Raw genomic sequence first — 18293 nt, 5'->3', positions numbered from 1 at the left:
AATAAACTCTGAAAAAGCGTCTCTGCGAACCCGATGTTGCACACGCTGCCGCCGTGGACCTGGCAAACTGGAGGAAATAATGTGAAGCTGAACATTTCCTTCCTGTTTCTGTGAAGAAGAGGAAAGTCAAACAGAGTGATGCTGCTAACAGACTGTTAAGCTTTGCAGTATTTGTGCGTTTATTTATTTTCTGCTTTTCTCTGCTGAACTGAAGGAGCGATCGTCGAGGAATGCAGGTCGTCCCGGCGATCAAGTTTTTTGCACCGAGACTTTGGAGTCGACGTTTCCCCCTCCGATCATCCCGCCCACCGAGCAATACACCGACACCGCTTTCATTGACACGAAAGCAGTGGCCCCGAACGTCTCGCTCTGATTCCAGCTCCATTAAATGTTGTGTGTGAAGAGAGGAGTGTGAGTTTTCTCTGTGAAAAGGGTTTTCCTGAAGATGTAAACTCAGCCTTTACGATAGAAACTGTTACTGTGCTGGGTCTCTGGGTAGATGTACGGTGGCCCAAAAGTGCAAATATTTCACACACAAAACAAAAAGAAAACACTGCAACGTTGTAGAAAAAAACAAACGAGCAAGAGCGAATACACAATGACAAATCATAAAAAAACATAACAAGCATTTCACTAAATTAACTCACAACTCTGAAAGTGTGACAAAATAGCAGAAAACGAATCAAATCACATCACAATATTGGTTTTATATAAATGTTTCGCAAAACAAAAAAACAAAAAAAAAAAATAACAAAAACACTTTGACTAGAAAGAAAACTAATTGACAATAGAAAACTACGTAACATTCAACCCAAGAAATGAACACAACAAAGACGTATTTTTGCAAAACAAAATCAATCACCTGTCACAGTTGTTTTGCTGAATGTAGCGATTGCTAATTTTAGTTAGCGAATTTCTGATTTATTTCCTGGACTGTTTAAGAAAAAAGATCCTTTTTGGAAAGGTTGTTTTTTGCTGTTGCGGGCGGCCGTCTGACTGTCTCTTTGCATTTAAAGCGCCCTGTTTTCAATGTGACACTTTTTTAAGTAGATTTCTTATGATTGTTGGATTGTCTAAGCGTGTAGGAAGGGTTGAGCAGTTAAACGTGACATAGCATCATGGGAAGGGGAGACATCACACAGTAGTACTGGCTGTTGTCGGTGCAGAATAGATTAGTTAAACAAATATAACTTTGTTTCTGGTCCTGGTGTCAGTTTGTCTTGTGATTGTTGCATATTTTGTTGGAGCAGCCGCGGAGCTTAATGATGCATTTATCTGGAGATTATGACTTGATTGTCTTTCGATTTTAAGATTACACAAAGAGTATGTCGCTCGGTCCCACATGTTGGTCCAGACTGACATATCTCTGCTGGGTTGTCATGTCATTGTCCTCCCATGAAAAACTCCCCCATAGGTAGTTTGTTCCAGCATCATTCTGACCTACATTTATGTTTCCAGTGATGGCGCCCTCTAGTGGCCGTAGTAGTTCTGACAGGAGCAAAGCAGGAATTAAGGTGAGGAAGTATAAGAGCGCCATAATGTACTGGCAGCAAAATTACGAATCCTACTATGGCCACGCTAAGACCCGCCCTTCAATAGCAGCTCAATTGGTTGGGGTTAGGCATTGACCTTGAGTGGTTACATCAAGGGGGGGCTTCTCCTCAGAACGCGTAGTTCCTATGGCGCCATTTTGATGCTACCAAGCCATCACCTCCCGTTAGCATCCCATTGACTGCCATTCATTTTGACGTCACTTTGACAGAGAATAACTTTACATCTGAAGAGTTTAAAGACTCTATTTGTCCTTTGTTTATTTCTAAAGAAACACGACAATGTATAAAAGGCTCCATTACCTTGTACCTCACGTTATGGCTCCGTAGCAGACGTTTTTATAAAAATAGGCTAACGATTGGGTCATAACCACGAGAGTTACTGTCTCATAGTAGAGGAATTACCGTATAGTACAGGAGAAGCTCTCAGGCAGTTTGGACTTCCATTAGCTGTTTAAGTTTAATTACTAATGTTAACTATCATTTTAGTGATCAATAATTAGCCTGTGTCTATGTTATCTCCTTACATATACCTACGCTCTCCGTCTCTGCTAGATTGGGAATGATTGAGATTTCTCTTGGCACAGCTACCAGAAGACTTCCAACTTTCAGACAGGTTGCTCACGTCACATCTACGTCTTCAAGCTCAGTTGGAGGCTGCTCAGTAACGCTCAGCCATCACTGGAAAAGTGTTTCTAATATCCTTCACTGGTCTACGTCCAGAGCAACGGGATCGGTTGGTCCATTTTATATGTGTCAATGGGTTAAATAGTAGAGTGTGAATGCTATTGAAGGGTGGGTCTTGGCGTGGCCATAGTAGGATTCGTAATTTCGCGTCCTGGTAAGGAGGCAGGTTGGGAGGGGGATGGGTCAAACAAACACAGGACTTTCACCCAGGAGATCGGGGTTCATGTCATGTTTGAAAAGAAAAGGAAACAGAGATGTATTTTTAACTTTAGGGAACAAACGGAGCTACGTCAAGTTCTGCGTCACATGGTAACCTTCAGGAAGTGATTTGAACCCAAACTTCCATCTTTTTATCAACTTAACTCAGTAGTTTTGGTGTCTAAACCAAACTGGGACCGTTTCACAACGTTAACGACGTGTTTGAAACCGCGACCGTTACCTTCTCAGGTTTAGATATGAGGACGGAAAACAGTCCTGTGGGTCAGATAGAGGGGAGGAACAAATGATAGATATCCTCATATGGTTTAGAGAACTGGTTGGTTGATGTAGAAGCACTTTATTGTCCCAAGATAATGAGATAATTAAGTCATAATCTCAAGATAAAAAGCTTTAAAGAACACTTTCAGAAACCACAGCCGGTAAAAACTTCAGAAGGTTGGTCATTGTCTCGCCTGCATCGTTCCACGTTTTGGACGTTGCGTTTGAGTTAAATCCAGATCTTCCAGAGGACAAAGTCGATCCTGCTTCCTTCATAAAGATTGCCAATTAGAAATGCAATCCATAGGAAATTATGTTGGGTTTTTGTTGGTGGAGAGACGATAAGATAACCGTTGATTAGTCGTGTTGGTGTTTTCTGTCACTCTCGGTTTGATGAAGAGTTGTAAAGGTGACGTGATGTTCGTCTGTGGAGTAATTTAGTCTGTTTTCTAAAATGGCAGCGAGCTCGACAGAAAAACTCCTATAGCTGTCTGACATCGTGCCGTGTGTCTTATTTCCATCATGCTTCCTCTTCCATCACTATTTTCTGACCGCTGGACTTCACTGTTGCACTTTATCACCGAGTCGACCACAGAGGGGGGTCAGGCCGGGCCGAGGGTTTTGTTAATATGGATGCAAAAACACAGATGCAATAAGTAAAATATGGGATGGAAAAACAAAGAGAGTTATTTAAATAGACGTTCTGGTGTTTCAAACATTTTCAAACCATCAGTTTTTCTGACTGATTTTAGTTTGTTTCAGTTCATTTCTATGAAAATCAACTTGCATCTTTGAACTCGCATCCAAAGAGAGTTTTGAAAACCGTCTTTGCTCTGAAATGCCAGAAAACCGGATGAAAATGAGGAAAAAAATCTGAAATGATGGATGATCTGCATTCAATTTCAAGTTGATTTCTACAGAAATGAACTGAGAACAATGGCTGCCTGAGGAAAGGAAAAAAAATCAGTCTGAAGGAAGATATTTTTTTTAAATTATAAAAAGGAATGAAAAGTTCCAGTAGAGCAGAGCAAGGGCTTTCTTATTTCACAGCCATTGTCTCCATTTCACAAGCAACGAGAGAGAATAATGTTACAGTCAGTAAACGTTGTATGGGCTAGGGGTTAGGGTTAGGGTTAAGCAACGTTAATGTAGCAGGAGTCTGTTTCAGCGTTGATCGACATGTGACGTGTGCTATTTACTGGTTTTAGTGAAAGTATGTGAAGATGTCAATTTGAAAATGTTGTTCCTGGCAGATTTCTTAAAAGGAAATTGTCAAAATTGGTATTTTGGAAGGAAACTCCATCATGCGAGAATCTGCATTGACTACATTTACATGCACATAATATTCCAGCTTTTGCTCTTTTTTTGAAAAAGACAATATTCCGACTAAGCTGTTTCCATGCTTAATGAAAGTGAATATTCCAATAATATTCCCTTTTACATGCAGCCATGTTTAACAGGATGTTTTCAGAGTGTTCCAGCAGTGGATCACTTGTTAGAGCGTGTGAACACAGCGTCACTCTTTCATTCCTTCAACCAGCTTCTTGAAAAGGTCGGTGCATATCCACAAACCTGTTGATATCCAAGTCTTTGATAATGTTTAAAAGTAGCTGTGTTTCTCCTTCTTTTCTTTTGGGCATGCATCTCTACCGCAGCCCTGCAAACTGTCGGCTGGTTGGTTTGTGTACAGTAACCATAGCAACACACAGAGCTGACTGTAAGTCGTAAACAGGCAAGAGGCCGTAAACTGTCACAGTAAAACACAGTAAAAACCCAGATTGAGACGAAGATTCTGAATGTGCTGTAAACATGTCCAAAGAATGCTTTTAAAACCCGAATAATACCGGAATATCACACGTCTTAATCAAAAAATGCTAAATTCGGAAAAAGGCTTTATTCGCAATATCCAAAGCAGAATATGCTGTTTACATGACTTGTATCAAATTCAGAATATTGTCCTATTCTGAATAATAGTGGAATATTAGTGTGCATGTAAACGTAGTCAACGTAAGAAGTGATCACATGTTTGATGGTGTTTGGCTTAAGTTTGAGAGACAAAGGAGATGAAAGAACTGATTGGTCAGAGACATTGATATTTCAAGAAACGTCATGATTTTGATCCAATAAGCTTGCAATTTCTCAAATGATTCAATTTGGCAAAGAATGGCTCAAAACGGATTGTCTTTGAGAATTGCACTTTTCTTCCAACGGCTGAAAAAGTGCCCTCACCAATCCCTCTCCAAAAAAAACAACTCTTGCAGGCTAATTTGTTTTAAAAGAACATTGGCTGTTTTGCTTTCGTTTAAACATACAACATTTAGGGCTGTCCTCGATTAAAGATATTCTTAGTCGACAAACACACGATTTTATCGACTTATCGATTAGTTGATTTATCTGTAAAACTGAGTTCCTCTACAAAAAATCATGCAGAAGTATCACTTTAAATCTTGTGTTAACCAGAGCACTCAGAAGTTTCTTCGAAATAAGTTATGAAAAAAATTACTTACAGAGAAATCTCAGTCAACTAAGACCAAAACAAACGATTAGTCGACTAATCGACTCATAGGAGGCAGCCCTAATTCAATTTACTAGCAAAAAATACTTGGGTGTGGAAGAATACTAGAAAAACGTATTCAATGTAGTTTCAAAAAGTCTGTTCAGATGTTCACAGACTCAGATTTCAAAGGTTCGACTGCCATTGGCTATAATCACCGCCTACGTTGTGTCTGCACACAAAACTGCAAAACTGTTTTTGATATTTACCGGTCACTGTCTCCAGTAAGTCTAGAACTATATTTTCCACCTCGAAGGAGACATTTTGTCCTGAAAGACATCAACGATTGTTCCATCCTGAAAGATGGAGGATGTCAGTAGATCTACAAACATGTGTGAAGTAGTTTTTGTTTGGTTTAGAGTTAACCAAGTTACTCTGCGATCAATGAGCCGTTGTGATGGTTGTTTAAGTGTTGAGCTGTTAAACCCTGTGCAACATTAGCCCGCTGCTAACGTCGTACCAAAGCAGTGCTCTGTGGTTTGTTGCTTTGAATGTCATTCGAACGACATTCTTCAAAGTCTGAGCTGTGTCTCCAGAAGTACATGCTATGTGAGAGTAGCCAGGGCGGCCATTTTGTGCAGTGAAAACGGTTGCTTTCTCGATGTGTTAAAGGGCTACATTAAGTAAATATGCACCACTTGCTGTTTCGTTGCGCGGGAGCCATTAACGTCGCTCTGTGGTGAGACTCATCACAGCTCCGGTTTGATGAGGTGTTTGTTTTCATGCTGCTTCGTGCTGAGTTCAGGACTTCCTGCTCGTTTTATATTTAGCATAGTGTTACAATGCAACCACTTAGAGAATGTATGAAGTGGACTAGCTGCTAACTTTATTTTGCACGTCTGCAAAAACGATTCACCTACCGTACAAGATTGTCACTGATACATGTCAATGTTTTTGTCCTGTGTCACCATGAACGCAGTGCCACTTTCAGATAGAAACCAGTGGTAGAAAGCTTTGAGTGTGCTTTTTATGCTGATGACACACACACACACACACACAAAATAACGATCCGCAGAATTAATGACGGCATGTCGAACCAAGACACTGTTTACCGACTGTCGCCACTCTTTGCATGAGATCTGTTTGTACGACACGCACCTCTGACTGTAAAATGACTCAAAACAACACTGTACTGTAATTACAACGAAAACACAGTGAATATACACTTCTGACTGAAAAACGTCTGTGATTCTTTTGTAAATAATTCTCACACTGCTACTAGAGGGGATGCTCACGGATCAGAGCTTGGTTCTGCAGTGTAGACGTTGACATTTTGTGACGGCTTTTGTGTACAACTATTATTGCTTTTTGTTTTGTTGTCTAGGGTGCCAGCCAGGAGAGATATCCTGGCAAAGTTTTGTAGTCATCACAGTCAAATGTCAGCCAACACAAAGGATGTCCGCCTTAAATGTAAAACAAAGTGCTCAAATAACCTAACGTAGTAAAGTAGACAATTAGCAAAAAGACCATGGAAACACATCTTTGATTTTCATATAGTTGGGCAGTGTATTAACATAAGAATGCTGGTATGCTTTAAACAATAACATAACTTAATAACATGTAGTCTAGAAAAACACAAACCATTGTAAACAAACAAACAAAAATATAACCCCTAAACAAGATATATAATCCCCCAATGTTCAACTGTTTATCTTTGGTCGAATCAACGTTTAAATAAAGTTCAGATCATTCAAAGAGCAGAAAACATCCATTGTGATGTGTGTTAGAGGAGAAAGTCATGCTGCATGATGCTGTTGAAACATCATGGCCTTCTCTTTAATATTTGGCTGTTTGAGCCAACCGTTCTGGATGAAACTTTTTATGTCTCATTTTTGCTGTTTTGGAGATAACTTCCCATCGGTCACAATCAAGATTTAATCTAACAGTTTTGTTGCAGTGGTAGAGTGACCCAACAACCAATGTGAACCAAACTGACAAATGTAAACAGTTGGTAAAAAGTTGGACAACTACCTGGTTCGTACTGGACTTAAAGCAGTTTTGCAAGTCAACGCACCAAAACAATTTTAACTTAGAATTAATTCACTATTGTCTAGGCCAGTGATTCCCAACCAAGATGTAAGGGGGGGAGGGGGGGGGGGGGTACTCCTGCAGTTACGTGTAAAGATTGTAGAGTAGCTAAACTAATAAAAAAAAAATCTAAATTATGATTTGATTACAAGAATATATCAGCTGTAACACCTGAACTCTAGATGTTGCAGTTGTAAAAGTGGTTCAAACTAGCACAGAAGTTTAGCTAAAAGTAATGACTAAATGGTAGGTAGGATTTTGAAGAGGTTCAAGTCCAAATCAAGCCCGGGTCCAAATGAGAAAAAGTTTGAAAGGTCTGAGTTTGAATTAAACCAATTCCCATTTTCTTAACAAGCACACTTCAACAATGGTTTTGTTTTAAAGAAACTAGTTACTTTAGAAAAAAAAGCATATGTTCGAGACCAACTAGAATATTTGGGGAGACTGATGTCCGAGTCCGAGACAAGTGTGAGTGTAGATACCAACGAGTCCAAGACAAGTCCGGGACAATAGAAAAACTTTTTGGGTCCGATCTTACTACAGCACTATAAATAGCTAATAGTAATGGCTAAACAGTTGAAACAGCCAAAAATATTGCATAAGCGGCTAAAATGACTAGCTAAAAGTAGACCTACTGACTAAACAGTTGAAATAATTAGCCTCGATTGAGACCAACAAAAATATTTGGCGAGACCAATGGCCGAGTCCGAGACAAGTTCGAGTGCAAATACAAACAAGACCAATGGCCAAGATTGGGACAAGAGAAAAACATCTTGAGTCCGAGACCGGACTTGAGTACTACATCATTATAAATAGCTAATAGTAATGGCTGAACAGTTGAAATAAAAGCTAAGTAGCTAAAATTGCTAAAAGTAGGCCTACCACCTTAACAGTTAAAATGGTTTGCTTAAAGTAATTGACAGACGTTTGAAACATTTAGCAATCTAAATATTGACAGTTCAACAGTTCAAGTATGAAAAAAATGTACAATATCCGCTTTTATATAATGAATAGTATTAAACATTTGGAACATACATTGGACCAAAAAGGTTGGGAACCATTGGTCTAGGCTATATGGCCAAAACAACAAAAACAAGACCCAGCATCCAAAACAATAAGTTTTTTAAATTGTCCTTTAAACCTTTACATGTGCAGTGCAAGAGGAAAATACTTTTAATGTTGGCAGTACACTCCAAACAAAACATGTTCTTAAATGCTTAAACTGCTGTAACATGGTATTGTGAGCAAACGCTTAACATAAAGACTCCAACTATTCATTTACTGAGGTGCAAAGTTGAACAAATTGCAAGCCTGCCAAAATATAAAACTCCATTGTGTTTGCTAAATGGCCTTTTTGGCTGAAAGAAGACATCAAATTAAATCTTGTTTGGAGTGTTGCGTTCGTCGAGCTGCTGCTCCTCATGTTGCTCAAACTGAAGAATATGTATGTTCATTTGATTTCAGTTGATTTAAGCGAGGAAATATGAAACTGTAACTTGTAAAGTGATTTCCAGAAAACCAAAAATGTACTCCAGTTCTGTTGAAGTGCAGTATTTAGATGTGATGATAAACAGTAGTACTGCGCAGCGGTGAAACTATCAATAAGCTTCTGAAAAAAATGTCATCACGTCAACAATTCTGCGACTTTGAAACCTTTATGTCCTGAGAATTTCCTCAAAACTGGAAGAGTGCTGCTTAGCAGAAACCTAAAACTGTTACGTCTCACAACCTTTTTTTAGAGTCTGCCACGAACATTTATACCTCATGAATCCCATACTAGAATTAAATACATGTAAAAAAAAATATATAGAAACTTCCAACTTCCATTGTATTGCATATATATGTTAGTGCTGATCTTTATGGAATAACAGGGTGATATTGTACAGATAATGTGTCTGTTGAGAGTACAAAAACTGCATTGTGTCTTTAGAGGTGAGCAATTGTTTTTATAAGTTTTGTTTAGACTGTATGCCACTTTTACCCGATCATTATGAACCATTAGGTGAATCACTAAAAGTTGATTCTCAAAGCAACATTCAAATATTTTAAGAAATACTATCCAGTGATTTCCTCAGACAATATGAAAATGAAGAACATGTCTGTGTCTAGCACAGAAACATAAGTGCCCAGTGGTCTGATGGCAAACCCCAATATTCAGAAAAAGCCTGTTAAGGTCCTTGCACACTGAGCACGAAATTTTCAAATGCGTTTTTTCATACCTGTTATCCTAAAGATTCGTCACGCACAGAAACATTGCACACGGAGTTCAATGCATTAATTAATTCATTGCGAAAAATGTTGCAAAACAAAATGTGATGCTGCTGTCGCTCTGCCTCTCTCCTTCTCCCTCGTTTCATCCCTGGCTTCTCTCCGTTGACAGTAACATTACCTCGCTAGGCTGTCCTCTCTGCCTGCGTCTTCTTGCGTAGCCAGGGTGCGTCTTCTTGCGTTTGGCACCCAGGATACCTGAAGGATACCTGAAGGAGTTGCACTGCCCTTGCTGTCTGCGAAGAAACGCAGTAAATGTAACCCATTCCAAATTTTTATGATGGACGAAACTTCGGAGGCAGTGTGTAAATATGATTGACAGTGTGAGGTTGTCTTTATTTTTTAACGTGTGAAGATTTTGGATGAAAATTTTGGACTTGGTGTACAAGGACCTTCAGTCTGACAGCCCATTATCCCGAAATCAAGAGCCCATTGTTCTGAAAATACACACTGGAGTTGTTGGAGTCCATTGACTTTACTACTACTTTCCAGACTATGTTAACATATTGCTTAATTTAACAGATCTGGGTTTCCTGTTATGCAGATGATACAACTTTTTATGACTCCTAAAAAAAGACTTGCTAACTTGAAACTGCTAGCTGTGCTAAGTATCTTGTTAGCTAACAAGCTAGTTAGCAGTCTATCCTGCAGTCAGCTGGTTTAGTTGGCAGCAGAGTAAAGACTACAGGGAGTTCAGGACTTTAGAGATGCTGCGTTCAGTAACTGCTCCCAGCAGTTGTTGGCTAACAGATAGCTCCAACGCTAACGGCTGCTAATACCATAATGTTTCCAGACTTCCAGTCTTTGTGCTAAGCTAAGCTAAGCATCCTGGACCCGTCTGTGTGTTAGGGCTGTCCTTGATTAAGAAATTCTTAGTCGACTAACACTGTTATGATATTGTCGATTAATAACCGACAGATCTGTAAAACTCCAGTTTCTCCACAAAGAATCATGTAACAGCTTGAAATCTTGTGTTTACCAGAGATGTGCTCAGAGGTTCCTTGGAAACAATTCTTTTAGCATGAAAAAGCTTAAAAAAATGATGAAATCTTAATCAACTAAGAACAAAACGATTGATTAGTCGACTGACTTGGAGAAGGCAGCCCTAATGTAAAAACAGTTATTGTGTTTTCTGAGGACAAAGTATTTTACAAAATGTCTGAATGTTTCTTTAAAGTTTTTGCAATAACAGCAGAGTTTGTGTTGTCGAGGTAAAGAGGACTGAAGAGCTCACCGTGTTAGTTCAGTGTGATGATCCGTGAGTGTCTTTCACTTGTAAAATACATGTAAGCTTTTTTTTCTATCACTATATGATTGTACAGTACTGCTTGTATAATTTACAGGTAAAGCATGTATTTTAAACTTTTTTTAAATCCAAATGATAACCGTGTACATATATACAGAAATGTAGAAAGTAATTAGGTTTGCAGTTAATCTTAAATAGCATGATAATTAGCGGGGTTCAGTATGTATGTACAGACTGTATGTTGAATCTTTATGAAGGGAAACACTTGAAAATCACCTGATATCAGACTGCGTGCTGTCTAAGGATAAACTCTGCAATGCATTTTTTGTGCCTTTTATATCAATGTATGTAATCTAGACAATCTTCAAAAGCTTGTGTACAACCAAAATGACATTAAAATGGTTTTGGGGGGAAATGCACCACTTCCTGCTGTCTTTCTTACTGGGAGAGGGACTGTTAGCGAAAGCATGGAAGGTTGCTACACGTTGCTTCCTCTAAAACATCAACACGCGTCATGTGTCATGTAAACGTACCTTTTATAAGCCTACCCACCATCTTTTCATAAATACATAACTGCGTCCAAAGTGACGCCAATAGTCACTTTTAGATATGACGCTAAAGGAGACTTTTAGCATCAATAACAACACCAAAGATACCTGACCAAGTGTCCGTATTTTATGAGATGGGAGTGAGAATGTGTTGGGTCTGCAACACAATGGTGTTGGAATACTCATTATGGTCAACAAGCTTCTTAACTCCAAGTAACAGACTGTGAAAATAATGTATGACGTAGCATCAGTGACGTCACCCATTGGTTTGTGGATGGTCGTTTTGAAGCCTTGAGTTTGATGATACAGGCTACGCTATCTTGGTTTTTTGCAACCGGAGTTGACGATTTAAGTTACACTTCAGTTACCAGCTAGCACTAGCTAGCTAGCTTGGTTGGCAGAACGACGAACAAGACATATTTAGGGGACCAAAATGTTCCAGTTAACTTTGCTGAAGTGAGAACACACAGTGAGAGGGTCAAAGTTTAAGATGAAAACACAGACAACAGCCAAAAACAAGTTGAGGTCTATTTTAATGTCCACAGTGTTAGCATGGTTAGCATTGCTAAGCCTCTGTCCTGATTGACAGGTCCTAAAGCATCCCCTGCTTTATTGTCTGTTTTCAAATAAATGGGAGCATTATTTACTAAATGAACATCATGGTGTATTGAAGAAGACTTGAAACTAGCGATTGAGGCCATGCACTCATTATGAAAATGTTTACTGAGGTAATAAATCAAGAGAGAAGTAGACTCATCTTCTTATAGATTTCTATAGAAACAGACTTCTTTTTGGAGCCAGTGGAAGTTACAGAGAATGCAGCTTTAAGGAGCTTCAGCGTTTGCTTCACTTTTCAGAACCAGAAGCTCCGTCCATTATTTTCCAATTGCCTTTGCAATGGGATTAAAGTACTGAACATAAACAAGAAGATAAAATCAAACTGACTTTATGAACCTCTGACTAGTTAGAGAGTTATTTTTTTGGTTTAAAAAAATCACCAACATCACCACTTAGTTTTTTTTTTACCAAAGTTGTCACCAAAGTTTCCTCTCAGCTCACTGTTAATGTTTCAAAACTTGAAACTTAGTTCAAGTTTATAACATCAACAGAAAACTGGTTGGACATTTGGCTCTACTCAGTGTATCTTTAACCAACAATATTTATTTATGGTTTAGAATGAGCCCTTTCAAAGACTGGAGGCAACAAATATTCAATAGTAAGTCTTGAGGTCATTGAAATTAATATTATACTCTGTTGAAAGTTTGTAGCTGTTTTATCTTTTACATTTTCTCTTTTATTATTAAAATTGTATTATTATTATTATTATTATTGGACCGGACTTGGATACTGCGTCTACACCGCCTATTCACTACAATGCGTTAGATGCTAGATCAGATCCGATCTAGTGTCGACGTCAAACACTCGGGCTTCAACAGCAGTCAACAGACATTACTGCAGTGTTCATGTTTCACATACACTCTTGGTTGCCAAATTTCTCCCCAATTACGGATTGCATTCCAGCTGGAACATGCTTGATTGTGTAGTTTTTGGTTTTGAATACTTATTGGTGATTTTGCTTGCTCTGTAACAGTCATTCCACTGCTAAATGTAGCTACATGCTAATGTTATCTTAGCTGCCGATCATATCGCTTCTGGAACATGTTAAGTTGTGTAGTTTTTTGTTTGGTTGGTTACATTCAGTCTTCGGCTGCAATGACGGACCGGAAGCCCAAGCCTGCGCAGTATCCTTGTGTGTTAACGTCGATACATATATCGGGTCCGATCTAGTATCTACCCTACTTCGCCGACTCTGGCCCCAAATTACAAGATGGCAGCGCCCGTATCCGGGATATTTTGGCTTCACTCGTACAGTGGGAAGAAGTGGAGTCATCCATCTTTTGATACAGTCTGTGGTTTACACATGCATATATACTGTATCTGTTGATGTGCAGACTATATGCACATTTGTGCTAGGTGTTAATTGTGATTGTGAAATGTCTGAGCTCAAGAAGCTTTAACTCCTTCCAAGTCATTTTTGTTCACAGTTCTAAGCTTTCTTGTTTTGAGTAGTTAGTAATAAAGAGTGTTGTCATTTTGTTTCCAGGTGATGTCACCCACGGAGCAGAGCAGCCCATCGCCACCCTCCCCAGACTATCGGACAAAGGGCCAGAGCGACGAGAAGGAGCACTTCCACATCCTTCCTCAGCTCCAGGCCAAGAGGGCCGACTTCCTCACCGTCATACTCACCGGTACATTGCCTCAGCGCCGGAGCTTTGCCACGCCAGACGAAGAAGTCCAAGAAACTCCGGGGCCAAAGGATGACGACGTCACGAAGAGCGAGTCAAACAGCGAGGCCAGTCAGAAGAGCACTGAACGTAGCCAGGACGCCGCGCCTTCGACACTCATGGCCGAGGACCAGAGGGGCCAAAGGGAGCACGCCTCAGTTGCGGATGCAGACCCTGACCTGGAGGATGCTTCCAAAACCCTCGTCCTCTTCTCGCCTGGAGACACTCGTAAGTCTCCATCCGGTTATGATCACGGTCTAGAGGGCGAACTCGCCACACCGTGTGCTCTCAACTCCCGTACCGACCGCCTCCTGGTCGGAGAGGTGAGTCAGCCTGAACCCTGTGAGACCGGCCGTTTGTCCCCCGCTCTCAGGTCAGACCTGAGGCCATCAACTCCCATTGCTCCGGCGTCACCGCCCTTCACCAAAGTTGAGCGCACTTTCATCCATATTGCAGAAACCTCACACCTCAACGTCATGTCTTCCAATGGTCATTCTGCCAGGGACAGTGACCGGGAAGTCTTGTCCATCATGAGGGCGGTGGCTGCAGAGGATGACGCATTACTGACAGAAGAGACTCCAGAGGAGTCTGTGCCAGAACAAACTTCACCAGTTGACAAACAACCCCAAACTGAGAATGGTCCATCAACTGTCCTGGCCCTGTCTTTGGAGCCTGTCCCAGAAGCTATGTCACCGGTTCTTGCACATACAGATCTGTCACAGGATCCTAAGAAACAGCCATTATCTAGCGAAGAAGCTGCCAAGCTTCAGACAACCGGATCAGAACTACCAGCTGCCACGAAACCCAGAATCCGCAGCCGAATCCCAGTACTCATCTCTGAAGAGGACTCGGGCTCAGAGCAGTCGTCCTCCCTCTCGGCTCGGGCTCGGCTTCAGCAGCGAGCCAGGCAGCTGGACTTGGCCCGCATGCTGGTCCAGAAGCAACAGGGTCGCTGGCTGAGGAGGAGGATGCTGTCTGGGACGTCATCGTCCTCTGGGGACGATGAGCGTCGACGGGCTTCCGAAACTCTGTCCACCACCGGCTCAGAGGAGGACACACATACCTCGGACGAGTCCAGAAGGAGCGCCCGTCTCAAACCGACTGAAGAGCAAGGCTCCAAGGAGTGCCGGAGCAGGATCCCGAGGCCCGTTACGCCCGTAAAGTGGCCGCCAGGGGGGCTTGCCGCTGCAGCTCCTTCTCCCCTCTCCTTGCCAGACTCCAGCACTACCAAAGGAGCATCATCCTTTACCAACGGGTATGATTCTGTTTCTCCACTATAGTGCATACCAGTTTTGATTTTGAAGTAGTTTGATTAAATATTTTTGAAGAATTTAAAGGGTAGCTTAGGTATTTTTCAACCTGGACCCTATTTTCCCACGTTTTTGTGTCTAAGAGACTGATGTGAACAACAATCTTTTAAATTGGTGCAGCATTAAGGAAGACTGCTGCAGTCGGCAGAGGCGAAACAAGCTGCAATGTAACGTTAATGGGCAACCGTCAGTTAGCTGCTGACAAGCTCAGATTATTATTCTAAGTGTCTGACAACATTTTGGAAAGGATCCCTACAGAGATATACCTTTTAGTTAAAGATTAAGATCCTTTTAGTTTAACATGGAACAGCCCCGAAATCACCATCACCAAACCCAGATGCTGAACATTTGTCCTGTAGGGTTACATTGCAGCCTGGTTCATGGCTGCCTGTTACAGAGTTCTTGCTCAATACTGGACCAATTTCAAAGATTTTTGTTCACATTAGTCACTTACACACCAATGCATTAGGAAATAGAATCCAGGTTAAAAAATACTGAAATTACCTTTTCTGAAATCATTTTTTCAATGTACTCTTCTGTCTACAGGAATCAGAAAATGGGACTAAGCACTGTCAGCACTCAACGGAAATCCAAACCTGTTTCACCGAGGTCGTCCTCCTCATGTACCCGTCCATCCGCTGGCCCGTCCGGCAGCCCTCGAATGCCCCTGCGAGTCCTGTTTGGAACCCGACGCAGCCTTAGCTCCAACCACTGCAGGACTGACAGCCCCTCCCCTCAGAGAGTATGTCCGTCCAGGCAACCCCTCTCGGTTCGAGCCCCAACTGTCCCCATGCTACCGCCCAGGACTACAACAACCATGCGGCGCAGCGTCTCGCAGGAAGCCCAGACCTCCTCTGGCACCACGCCCGCCAGGATCCGGCCCAAACCAGCCGGCGCGGCTAAGGGGAAGCCGAACGCCAGGGAGAAGGTGGTGCCCGCTAGATAATACAAAGAAACTCATAGCTGAGACATGTTTGTGTATAATCAGTCTTCGGACAAGCTACGCCTCAAAGGTTCTCACCTCATTCCATATTAGACTGTGATGTTACAATCGCCTTCTTCAATTCATTTAAAGGGTAACTTTTTTTTTTTTTTCAACCTGGACTCAATTTCCCCATGTTTTTGTGTCAACGTGACTGATAGGAACAATAATCTTTGAAATTGGTCCAGTATTAAGCAAGACAAAACAAGCTGCAATGTAAGTTATTGGGCAACGGTGCACCTTTTTTTCCGTCCACCATATAGTTTGTTGTACTACTGACAAGCTCAGATTATTATTCTAAGTGTCTGACAACATTACGGAAAGGATCCCTACAGAGATAGACCTTTTTATTAAAGAGTCAAATCCTTTTTTTAAACATAAAAACAGCCCCGAAATTGCTATCACTAAACCCACCAGACTCTGGTTAACAGTACTTATCCGCATAAAACACACTTGACCTATAGGGTTACATTGCAGCCTAGTTCACGGCTGCCGGTTACAGTGATCTTGCTCAATACCAGACCAATATCAGAGATTGTTGTTCCCATCAGTCACTTAGACACAAAAAATTAGGAAAAATAGGGTCCAGGTTGAAAAAAAAAACGTAGTTACCCTATAATGTACACAGACTTATTTTTTCCAAGGACAGCTTACCGAACTCTCTTCATGGGCTTCCAGTAATCTTGACTGACTGTCGTACAGGAGCGGTGCTGCCTCGGTGCTATGGATAGGTCTGCTGCTCCCTGGTCAATCCCTGATTTAAACTGGTTTCTGGAGCTGAGAATCATGTCCAGTTTCAGAAACTCTCACCTTCCACAAAAACTCCCAGCTCGCCCACAGCTATACTACTCTTCTATTGACAGTACCCTGCTTGGTTCACACTGCATGGTGAAGTATATCATAAATACATTGAATCTGTAGAAGGAAAGCAAAAATCTGTACCTTTCAATTATTTGATATAGTTCTCTCCTACCTATTGGGATAAACGGGCAAAAAGAAGAGACCAAATTGGACTGGTTTGAATGCCCGACCAATGTTGATATGATTATAGATTCCTAACTATATCCTGTACTCATTATGGTCTTGGATAAAGAGAAGAGTTGGATGTGAATGGAAAATAAATTGCTCGGCTGCTCGCCTTCTTCTCATGGTGTGACAATGGGCATGCTTTAATCATTCTATTTTCTGGGTGTTTTTATTTTTAGTTATGCTCTGAATTGTATATAATAGAATCATTTCCCATGAAGACATTTTTATTTTTTATCTTGCCAAGCAACGTGTAAATTTCAAGTCTTTAATCTTCTGTTCCTATAGAGAGGTGAAGTTCATCCCCTTCCATTTGATCTTATTTCATAAAAAAGTCTGCCCGGTAGTGGAGATGGGGAGAGGCAAAAATTGTTTTGATCCTGTTCAAATTGAGCCAATGAATAATGAAATTACAGATATGTTTGTCAGTTTAAAAGATGATTTATCAAGTGAAGAAAGTGTCAGTTTGTGGTAAAACTGTTAAAGTATCAGACCGTGAGAATGTGTTATTAGAAAGACTTGTCAGCCCAAAGTGTCTGAGTGACATCTCTCTGAAGCTACGATGTCTGTGTGTTTGGTACCAGGATGTAACGTTACTCACAAATTATTTCTCTTCCCGGCTGATAAAAAGACACTTGACAAAATATCAGGTAAGATAACGTTACATGTGTTGGGGAACAGAGCTAAGCTAGCTAGCGAGCGAGGTAACGTGTATTGTGTAGTGAGAGTAGTTCACCGAGCGGTTTCACACTAAACTAAGTGGTACTACGACAAACTGAGACTTTCTCCACTCACTAAATCATCTTTTAAACTGACAAACATCAGATGTGTAATTCATGGCTCAATTCAAATGGGATCAAAACATTATTTGTCTCTACCCGTTCACTACCGGACAGATTTTTTCCGAAATAAAGTCCCATGGTGATGCCGCGGAAGGGGAGGGACTTTGCCTCACTATGTGTCGGCCTATGCCTGTTTTTTGCGCATGAGAAAAACAGGGTTAACCATGAGAGGAAGTTATACCTGCTTGGATTCTGCTGACAGTGCAAAGGTTTGCTGGATGTTGGAGCCCATGTCGTGTTTGTTCGGGGGTTGATGGGCACTGAGCTGTGAAGTAAAGTCTTGGTCATGTGGATGGGTGTCTTGTCATTCTTTTCCCGATAGTTTCCAGTAAACCCAAGGACCCGACATGATCCACGATTTCTACAATGCCTTGGGTCCAGTTCAGGTCCATCTCGACTTTGCGTCACTTCTGTATTAGTCTGGATCAACAGAAATACATTTCCAGGACAAAGCCTGACATCATACATTTTGCAGGATGTCCGCTCTCTG

The 18293-nt window shown here is 41.1% G+C and overlaps 1 protein-coding gene and 1 long non-coding RNA gene across 5 annotated transcripts in view; both read left to right on the top strand.

The window, feature by feature from the left end:
- LOC118494908 overlaps positions 1–11232 on the top strand; it is an 18982-nt gene extending 7750 nt beyond the window's left edge. The window contains exon 2 of the long non-coding RNA XR_004897116.1: positions 7563–11232. This is a non-coding gene — a long non-coding RNA (uncharacterized LOC118494908). The remainder of the gene's footprint in view (positions 1–7562) is intronic.
- The window catches only part of ttbk1a (tau tubulin kinase 1a), a 64815-nt gene extending 47894 nt beyond the window's left edge, over positions 1–16921 (top strand). For all 4 annotated transcript variants that reach the window (XM_031297131.2, XM_031297130.2, XM_031297129.2 and 1 more), the window contains 2 exons: positions 13463–14898; positions 15500–16921. In XM_031297131.2, coding sequence (XP_031152991.1) covers positions 13463–14898; positions 15500–15899 — 1836 coding nt within the window. In that variant the 3' untranslated portion in view covers positions 15900–16921. The remainder of the gene's footprint in view (positions 1–13462; positions 14899–15499) is intronic.
- Positions 16922–18293: the final 1372 nt, after the last annotated feature.

Source organism: Sander lucioperca, chromosome 4, assembly GCF_008315115.2.
Source record: "Sander lucioperca isolate FBNREF2018 chromosome 4, SLUC_FBN_1.2, whole genome shotgun sequence".
NCBI classification, from domain to species: Eukaryota; Metazoa; Chordata; class Actinopteri; order Perciformes; family Percidae; genus Sander; species Sander lucioperca.
Note: the sequence above shows the minus strand (reverse complement) of the source record. Positions and strands in the feature narration are given on the sequence as shown.